The 10,396-nt window shown below is 44.0% G+C and overlaps 1 protein-coding gene across 1 annotated transcript; it reads left to right on the top strand.

Annotated features, from left to right (window-relative positions):
• Positions 1–849: 849 nt before the first annotated feature.
• Positions 850–10,172, top strand: fscn2b (fascin actin-bundling protein 2b, retinal; the record flags this gene model as incomplete). Its single annotated transcript, XM_083994298.1, has 6 exons — positions 850–942; positions 1,125–1,851; positions 8,145–8,301; positions 9,449–9,570; positions 9,697–9,864; positions 9,967–10,172. The coding sequence occupies 6 exons, from the start codon at positions 850–852 to the stop codon at positions 10,170–10,172; spliced, it is 1,473 nt and encodes a 490-aa protein (XP_083850424.1).
• Between the last annotated feature and the right edge of the window lie 224 nt (positions 10,173–10,396).

Below are 10,396 nucleotides of genomic sequence, written 5' to 3'. Positions count from 1 at the left end.
CTTTTGCCTGAGAAACGAGGGAACCTGGACGTCAAGGAAGGTGAGGCAGAAGTCAGAGTGTTGAATGCGACCCAGAGACAGGAGGGGGCAAAAATTAAGAACTCTAGACTTGGAGGGGGGCAAGCGATTGAGCTTTCAGGGTAAATAACGAGTCAAGCAAGAGCAGAGGAGTGAGGCTGGACGAGAGAGCACCGTTCAACAGGAGACACGGAGAGAGAGGGAGAGGGAGAGGAAGAGGGTCGGCTGCAGAAGTGGAGATAAGCAGTTGAGAACAAAATTAGTCTACAGTGGTAGAGAGCTTGACGGCGGACTGAAGAGAGATCAAGGTTGACTCAAGTCTTTGCTGCTTCTAACCTGATTAAGGAGAAGAGAGGCAGCGGTGGAGGCGAGCTGGGAGACCCGATCCACAGAGCGTCTGAGCCGGTGAGAGGAGGAGGAGAGGGGAGGGAGAGAGAGAGAAAGAATTACAAGAGGACGCTTGTCGAAAAGAAACCTCTTAAGTCTGGGAGCTGGAATTAGAGCCACAGAAACTGCAGAGGGGAAGCCACAAAACCACAGTAAGTAAATTAGGAGGCTGCGGCTGGAAAAATGTATAATAAAGCCTTGGGTGGGGAAGGAATTTGTGGTCATGGGAGTGCTTTATATACTGTACCTTAATGAATTGATTTCCTGTTTTTAAAACAGTTGCATTTCATCAGTGTCCATGACATCACCTCCTTCCTTATTTCTCACCTTTTTGAAAAACATTAATCCAGCTCTTTAGGCGTACCCCTAACCCCTCACTCCTGTACACATCCCTAACTTGTCTCACCTTCTCTGTCTCTCACCCTCCTGAATCCACAGGTGAAGATGCCTGCTAATGGGAACCGTCCTTTGATGCTGCAGTTTGGTCTTATCAACCACGAGGGTCGCTACCTCACTGCAGAGGCCTTTGGCTTCAAGGTAAGAGCACATACGATAGAGGAACCATCACATATCATGCGCATAATTGTTGTTGTAGCTGTGGCGCTTGTACATCTGTGCCGGACTCAAACTCAAGCTGAGGCTGCAGGCGTGAAGCTGTCAGACTTAAGAGATCCTGACTAGACTAGATTTTAAGATTGATGCCCTTTCTTGTTTCTCAGGTGAATGCATCGGCTCCCAGCCTAAAGAAGAAGCAGATATGGACACTGGAGCAGGACTCCCAGGACACCCAGGTTGTCTACCTGCGCAGCCACCTGGGACGCTACCTGGCCTCCGACAAGGACGGCAAGGTCACCTGCGAGGCCGACGGGCAGAATTCAGACTGTCGTTTCCTCATCGTGGCTCAATCCGACGGTCGCTGGGCCCTGCAGTCCGAGCAGCACCTCCGCTTCTTCGGGGGCTCTCGGGACTACCTGTCCTGCTTCGCCCAGATCATCGCAGACACCGAGCTGTGGGCAGTGCACCTGGCTCTGCATCCACAGGCCAACCTGCTGTCCGTGGCCCGCAAGCGCTACGCCCACCTCTCCACGGAGGACGGCGAGATCGCCATGGATTTGAACATCCCCTGGGGCGTGGCGGCGCTCCTCACCCTCGTCTACCTGGACGGCAAGTACTGCCTAAAGACCAGCGACAGTCGCTTTCTCAGCAACGATGGGAAGCTGTTGACAGAGAGCGGGAGAGCCACGGCGTACACATTAGAGCTGAAGTGCGGGAAGCTGGCTTTCAAAGACTGTGAGGGGAAGTACTTGTCTCCTATGGGGCCTACGGGCACCCTGAGGTCTGGACGCTGCTCCAAGCCGGGCAAAGACGAACTGTTTGACCTGGAGGAGAGTCACCCACAGGTGGTTCTGATGGCAGCCAATGGGCGATACGTCTCTATAAGACAGGGTAGGAGATTTTTTTTTTTCCCCCATTCATGCAGGGGATCATACATCAGTCTGACCGCCCAAAAGTCAGACGGCTCATTTCTCCGACTACCCATTAATCCGAGTTATTCTACAGTGTTAGGGTTAGGGTCAGGGTTACTAAAGTCGGAGAAATGGGAGGTCGGACTAATGGACGCAAAAATAAAGAAATGTACTGTATGTTCGGAGAAATGGGAAGTCGGAGAAATAGCAAGTCAGAGAAATAGGTAGTCAGACAGACGTCATGCGCCCCACCCTGCAACACGTGCACTTTTACTATTGCCTAAAGTTTTACACAGAATCTCAAAAGTCTGATTAAATGGGCAGAGTTTGACCTCAGGTGCTACGCGGTGTGATCACATGAGCCTTCAGCTGACACGATCTGACCTACACACATACATAATGAAATAGAGGGCCAGTAAATACTACAACTACTACGGTTACTACTACTGGCATGTATACATACTGTGCACTGATACGTCTTCAGGAAACTCATCTTACAATTCGCAGGAAGCACATTAGCATGTGGACACGCTGAATATGGATGGTTAAGACAATAGACCACTCTCTAACGGCTGACAGCTGATAAGAGATGCGTGGTAATTATGGGTAATGTATTCTGCACATCAACATGCATTGGCATCACACTGAATAGTTGCATCTTTCCAGGAAAAACAAGATAGATGAGGCTGATACGGGAGACTATCATGCTCATCTGGGAGACCTGAGACGAATACATCATTTGTTTTAGGGCTGCAACTGATTTAGGTTAGTGCACGGTTGGTATTAAGTGTTACACCACTGGGTGATTTGATTAAATGACAGATTTATTGTACACCCATGCTGGGAATAACTACTGAAATAGATATTTCAACAACATTTTGCAATGAGTTTGAAATTGCAGTAAAGTTTAGGTCTTATGGTCTTATGGTTATAATTTATAGTTTTTATAAAAGCAAATGGAATAGAAAAAGTTGAGAGAGCAGGATGTTGTTTTCCCTTTTCCTTTCCCAAATGATCTCATAAATGGTGATCTTTTCAGAAACCCCCTCCCCTTTCAAAACCTCTCAAATGTACCTCCTGGCTTTGTTGGGTAATGGTGTTAACACTTAACGCTTTTGCCCCGTGGGCTTACTGAAACAGCTGCTGGTAACTTATATGGCGTACAGTAATGCTCTGTTGATAGTGTGTCATGTATTTACTCTTCGGTCTTGTGACAGGGAGTGCTGGAGAGCGTTATTTGATCGGCAAACAGGCCCGACACCACAATACTTTACTGAAGGATTACACCTGCTTCGCATTGTCTTCAAAGTTTCTTCTTCTCAAAAACAAGGTTGAATTTCCTTGATCAGTTGAAAAAAAGAATTTAAAAAATTGTAATTCTAAGCGTCACGTTACATCTAACCAGAAATGAGCTCAGAGTACTTGCCAAGAGTTTTACTGATGGGCAAAGGGGTTTTCTGGTCTGATTTGAAACTGGATTTGGGGTGGATTAGCGTACACCAACAGTGCTTGTCAGCATATTTGGCCATGACACCCATCTGCAGGCTGCAGATTCTTGTCTGCAGGGTCGAGTTACTTCAGCCCTGGGTGATGTAATTGAATCTCTAACTGCTCATTGTTCTTGGTGAGCAGTGGGAGCTCCAGGCAGACGCCAAAGGACTAGGAGCACTGTAAACCGATTGGTCGAAGAGGAGGAGATATGGTGGAAGTGTAGAACACACGGTATAGGAAGAGAGCTATAATGTATACAAGTACACACATGTGCATTTCACACACAAAGAAATAGTGGCAACCCGCTTTCTGCCGCTCTCCCTTTTCTCTTCCTACACTTGTTCTGCACAAACAAACGCTTTATCTTTCTCCAACACACTCACCCACACATAAACATGCCGTCCTGCTGCGGTGAGTGCTGGAGTGAGGTGTGTTGAATTATTGATGAAGTTGGCCCCTGTTCCTGGAAGGCAAGGGGGGCGGGGGGGGGGGGGGGGGGGTCTGCTTTCAGAAACCCAAGCTGCCTCTCACCTGGGGCCACAGCTTCTAACCTGCTAATCTAACCCACTGAACCCCGGCTGCAGTCTGTGGCTGTGCATGTATGTGCTGCTGCTGCAGAATGGAGGACACACGGTTTAAGAGAAAGGCAAAAATTATGCGTTTAGCAAGACACAATAAAGAGATGATATTTTTAGTTATGTTTTTTTTTTTTTTTGGTGGTGGGGGGGGGTTACATCTCAGTTCAAGAATAACAAGTTAATCTCTGTAGCATCCAGAAAGAAACAAAAGTATGAAACACTGAAGCCAACTTTTTTTTTTTTTTTTAATCCTTGGACAAGTTTGTTAGATGCACAAGTTTGCAGTTAGTTGATAAAATTGCTTGCAGGGTGCTTCTGTGGTAACACTGAAAAAGAAAAAAGATATCAGGTGTAAAGTGGACATGTGAAGTTAGATTAAAAGTGGAATCAAACAGAAAACTTACATGTTAGTGCCTCAGAATCGTTCAGTGCTTCTGTATTACCTTTTACACAACCTTTGAGGCTGACATGATGATTAAAGGAGCAGAAGTGGAGAATGGAAAGCAGAGAAGGGAGGATACAAGTGTACGAGGCCTCTCAAAGGACTCTGGGACAATAGAAGTATATGTGGAGACAGGTGGGCTCTTTGTCCTCCCTAATGTCGCCTGTGTCTTTACACATAAATTAGCACCTTTGTTCATGCTCCAGTTAGCGCAGAAGAGTTATGTTGGCTCGTGAGTAACAGTGTAGAAAATGGGTTAGCAGTAAAGAGGATCCTCAATTTAGACATACAGTACAAGTGTAAAAGTCTTTGTGCACAACAACAATGCAATGCAATTCTGTATTTTCCAGCAGCCATGAGTTTCTCTATATTGCCCAAGCATGTGTGTGTGTGTGTGCGTACATGTGTGTGAGTGTGTGTAGATCTGTCATCATGTCTCTCATCACCTCCCTGTGTTCCCGGGGTCTAAGTGGTCCACTCTGGCCTGAAAGTGAAGAAGAAATGATAGTCCAAAGACATACACTTTCCATTAACACCCATGTGAACATGCACGCACACATATAAACGTACATACACAACACGTAATGCATCTACACACACACATACACAGATAAGTGGGGGGAAAAAATGAAGAAGCAAAAATAAAAAAAAATAAAAATGACACAACATGCAGTCGTGTAGGATGGAGGATTGGGAGAAAGAGGGAAATAAGGGACAGGGGGATAGTGGCATCAGCTTACTATTAATAATGGATGTCAGAGGCATCTATCGCTGATGGATTAGTCAGGCCTGCTCCACTTGCAGGCTGCAGGTAGGACAACACCAGAAAGTGGAGCTGGAACTGGGGTCTGATCCAAAGTGTGCCACTGCAGCCGCTGCATAGTTTATCAGTGATCGTGGCTATGATGACAACATCTTATTTCGTATGCTTGACCAACCGGTGTGTCAAAGATGGTCATCAACGTGGCTATTGATATCTTCAGATTGCTGGCTTGGATTTCACTGTATCTAATGCCTTTCTCTCCCCCGTCCCCTCTCTCTCCCTCTCTCTTTTTCCTCCTTCATCCGTCTCTCCTTCCTCTGTCTCGTCTTCTCCCATCTATCAGATAGCGTCTGTGAGGTCCCAGCTGAGCCCGGCCTGAGGATCATTTCTAGCTTGAATTAGTGTGAAATGGACACATGGAATAGGTAGACAAAGCATGACATTGAGTTGGGATGAGAGAGAACGAGAGTGATGGGCCCCCAGGCATAGTTGCGGAGGAGAAGAGTAGAAATTTATGCTTCAAATGCACTTAAGATCAATGATAATTTAACCAGTTGTTAGACCTCACGATTCCTAGTTTATCTGGTGCGAATAAGGTGCGATTAAAGCCTCCATGGCGTTTTTGTTGCATATCATCTCATTTCTCCCTCCCCCAATCTGTTTCTATACTCAGATATCGAATTAAGGAAAAAAAATACCCTGAAACAATTCAATAGAAACAGTTGGAATATGCCGTTTTTTCTATCATCATCTATGGCTAAGGAAAGGTAAAAAAAAATAAATAAATAAATAGAATAAAATAAAAATGATATATACACACACAATATAAAAAAAATAGAATTGCTAAAACTATGTTGTAACCAGGCTCTACAAAGTGGTATGGGAATCTGTACAGTGTTACATTATGCATATGTAATTTATATGCATGCATCCATCAGTGGCTTTGAACCACTGGAGTGAATCACAGGTTTAGTACCAGCAATATACCAACAGCACATCACCATAAAATATGTTGTAACCTTTCTTGACCTCACTATGGATACGCAGGCGATATAGCCATATTGTCTCATGTTGCTTTTAGCAATGCAAGGCTCCAGGCAGGTTCAACTCATGTCAACAACCAGTGGATGGATTTCAATGAAACTGTGCAGACACTCATGATCCATCATCAGGTCAAAAGTCTGACTTGTTGTTGCACATAATGGTTTGGTCTATGACCAGATATCTTCAAATCTAATTGGATTATCTCATTAACAAACGCTAGAATGCTAAAATATGATTAGTTTCAAATATTAACCATTCCTCCTAAAAAAAATATTAGGCTTGTCACTGTGAGCATTAGGGCTGGAAATTAATGAATCATTTCATTCAGTTTACTTCAAAGATTTCAAAGATTTTTGAAGCTAAGTGATCACATCACAATTCACATGGAAGAGTAAATGCACTCACAGGTCTAAAGTAAAGAAGGATTGTTGACTTTTCAACTCAGCAGCCAGTTTACTAAGTTATTGCATGAGGACACAGAACTGCAACAATGTTTTGTCGCGTTTCTGTTCAGCATATAAACTTGTGTTAGAGTAGTTGTATTAGTTTCTGTAATAATTGTTTCAGTGGATGAAGTTTCACTTTTCAAGTACTGATAATTACTTCTTTAATTTCAGATTTATTTATTTTTTTTACAATAGTTTGGTTCCATATACCGGTAAGTTTATTTGTATAAATGGGTATACTGTGGCTATTTGAGAGGTTTAAAACAATGAAGCCAATTAGTAGAGTTTTTGTGGCAAACTGAATTTATTTGATTATTCATTGTTATGGCCGTTCCATGGGAGGGGTTGGTAATTATCTGTACATCCTGCTATGTGTGGACCATAAAATCCTCTGGTCTTTTCATGTTTTTCTTTTATTCTTTCATGGAGAGGATTGAGGGATTGGACGGGTAACACTCGAAAGCTGATTATATCAGTGCCCCGCAGTGAAGGGGGCAGATAGGCAGGTCCCGAAGGTGGAGCAGTGGTGGGAGGTGGGGGGGTCAGCCATAAGGAGGGAAGGATGTGGGGGAAGGGAGGGTGGGAGGAAGGGAGGAAAGGATGACCTGAGAGGAGTGGAGAGGAGAAAAAAGGGGATCAGGGTTGTTAAAGGATTAAGAAAATGTATCAGGGATATTCTGGGATTAAGTGCCCTGCAATCTGTCCGTTAGTGGCCAAACAAACTATTGTTTTTTATGTTTTTCGTCGAGCAATATGTTGACATGGAAGAAAGTATTCCATATTGTAAAGGAAGGGCTTGTCGGTGCATGTGTTTCCCTTGTGTTTGACACCAATTCTGTTTTGTGTTTTAGCAATGTAAATGATAGAATAATTGTTTTGTAAAAAGTGTTTGTCAGTCAAAGGTGTGAATTCTGCGTGGGTGTTAAGTGGTCTCAGTGTAACTACACAGAGCTCAATGCTGAGAGTGTCAGCTATTATACTATGGTGAGAAACAGGCATCCTACATATTTACCTTGTCTGTGAAAGATTCTCCTGCACGGCCACATTCAGTGTTTTTGTTTTATTCGTAGTATATTGTGTCCATAAATGCATCCAGACGTTCATTCAGTAAAAAATGTATTTACCCTCAGGAAGGTGCAATGGCACATCAGATCACAGGGTGCAGTTCAAAACGGAGTTAAAAACAACTCGACATCCCGAGATCAGACATGATTACCATCTCTTTCATGCTGGGCCAAGTTAAACATAACAATACAACCTGATTAGCAAGAGGCTGTCTGTGGCTTTCCGACTTGCCACTGGGAATCCAGGGAGTAATAAAAGACGTCTGTAGAGTCTGTAAGATAAATAAAAAAAACGTCTTTGGGGACTTAGGACAGTGCCGTTGAGAAAAGGAAATGAAAATGAAGAGGCGACTGATGGATGGATTCCTCTGAACATTAAATAGTCCTCAGGTTTTTCATGCTCAAGTATTAATAACAGGATGTGCTCACTGTGCTCCCTCCGCAGGAGTCAGCCTCGCAGCCAATCAGGAAGATGAGACAGACATGGAGACGTTTCAGATGGAGATTGACAAGGAAACCAGGAAGTGCACGTTTCGCACCAGCCAAGGGAACTACTGGGCCCTGGTGGCTCACGGAGGCATCCAGAGTACGGCCACGGAAGTGTGAGTAAAAGAATGGGCAGGAGGAAATACATCCTCAACTGTATGCGTCTGTGTCAGTCCTTCATGCTTACAGAGGGAAATGCTGCATTAACATCAAAGTAGGCTAAAAAAATATATATAATACATACGCACAAATGTGGAAAAGTCAGGGGGAAGGGGCCCAGTTTAGTATTCTTTCAGGGGGCCTAGAATTCCTAGTAACGGCCCTGAAATCACCATCCAAACCTAAATCCTTTAATCACATGTAACTTTACTTTAAAGTTTCTTAAAATGTCAATGACCCATATCGACCCCATAACAACACGGGGGGGCCAAATGACAGCCCAACATCTCAGAGCCCCTTTTGGTTTTAATGATATCCATCGAACATAAGATAATAGAAGATAAGATGAGCCTTTGTTATCTCCTAGAGTGGAGAAATTCAGGACTGAGCTGAAGGCAGGGGGAGCTCGCTCTGTTTCGTTTGATGGGAGATCACTTTACGATTCACCATCTGTCTCCCGACTCTCTTTCCTTTTATTTCTTCCTGTTGCTAACCAGCAATCCATTTTGATGCTCGTACATGTTTTGTCATGGGTGTAATCTTTCAGCGCTCAATCAGACTGAGACAGCAAACAGCAAAGAACATGATGTGGTCCTATCATCGGCTCATCACAGTGACAGGCCTTAGAGAGAAAAAAAACAGTCAAATTATTAGTTTTTGAACATTAACTTTGGTTTTATTTTTATTATTATTAATTTGAATTACATCTTTTCACCAGTTTGCAAATCATGAAGGTATTGTGACAAATGGAGTTCTCAGGTTGGGAACACCTGCTCTAATAATGCTGTAAATACTTCATAAGAAACTAATTTATTAGATATACTTTTTTTTTTTAAAGTATAATACAACTCAAAATTAAGTAAGTTGTGAATTTTAATATAAATCTATAGCAGTACTGATGATTCAGAGAAAGAGAAGCTGCTTGCCTGCATGATGTGGCAAATACTAGCACTGGTTTGAGTTCATGATTCCAGCCACAAAAACCTCTGGACGACTCTGATGTTACAAAAACCTTTGTTTCTCGTAGTTGACCTGCTTTACTTTGTTTCATCTTATACGTGTGTGTGCCCAACATGTGAGAGTCTTATATTCTCTCTTGTGCAGGTCGGCCAACACCATGTTTGCAGTTGAGTGGCTTGGCCACAAGGTAGCAGTAAAAGCTAACAATGGAAAATACATCTGCACCAAGAAGAACGGTCAGCTGCTCGCTGTCAGTGACTCCATTGGTAAGAGACTTTTTGTTCTTTCTTTTTCTACCTACTTCTCCACTCATGTATCTCGGCTCTTTACGACTTTTCCTGTGCTCCTTCTAATGTGTTTTTTTTTATTATTATGCTGTCAAACCTTTTCAGGCGAGGACGAACAGCTCACTCTGAAACTGATCAATCGACCTATGCTGATCCTCAGAGGAGAGAACGGCTTCATCTGTCACCACAAGAACTCCAACACACTGGATGCCAGTAGATCGGTCTATGATATTTTCACCCTGCAGTTCTGTAACGGGGCCTACAATATCAAAGGTCAGGACTCAAACAGGCCTGAGGAAGCAGCAAGACTGATTCTTTTTGGTCTGCCACTCGGCTCTTATTTAAACTCCGTGTTTTTGATCTGAATCCATGCAGGTGTGGGAGGCCAGTTCTGGTATGTGAACAGTGCCGGGCTGGTGTGCTCGGACGGGGAGACCCCTGAGGATTTCACCCTGGAGCTCCTTGAACACGGTCGCCTCGCCATCCGTGGTAAGAACGGCAAATACCTGCGAGGAGACCAAGGAGGGACGCTGAAGGGAGATGGACTCAGCCTGGGCAGCTCAGCACTGTGGGAGTATTAAAAACAGCACAGGTTTAAACCTGAACTCTGACTCATGACATCATAGAGGTGATCCGTCATCAAACAACTCTTTAGCATTCGAACTTAGTGGCACTTTATCCTATGTTTTTCCCCTCCTTGTTGCAAAGAGGCTGCAGCAGAGGACTGACTGTCACAGGTGGAGGCAAAACAAGAGCAAGAGCTGACTGTGGGTAATCTGCCAAGAGAAGCGAACAATGTTTTGAG

This window comes from Trachurus trachurus, assembly GCF_905171665.1.
Source record: "Trachurus trachurus genome assembly, chromosome: 19".
NCBI classification, from domain to species: domain Eukaryota; kingdom Metazoa; phylum Chordata; class Actinopteri; order Carangiformes; family Carangidae; genus Trachurus; species Trachurus trachurus.
Note: the sequence above shows the minus strand (reverse complement) of the source record. Positions and strands in the feature narration are given on the sequence as shown.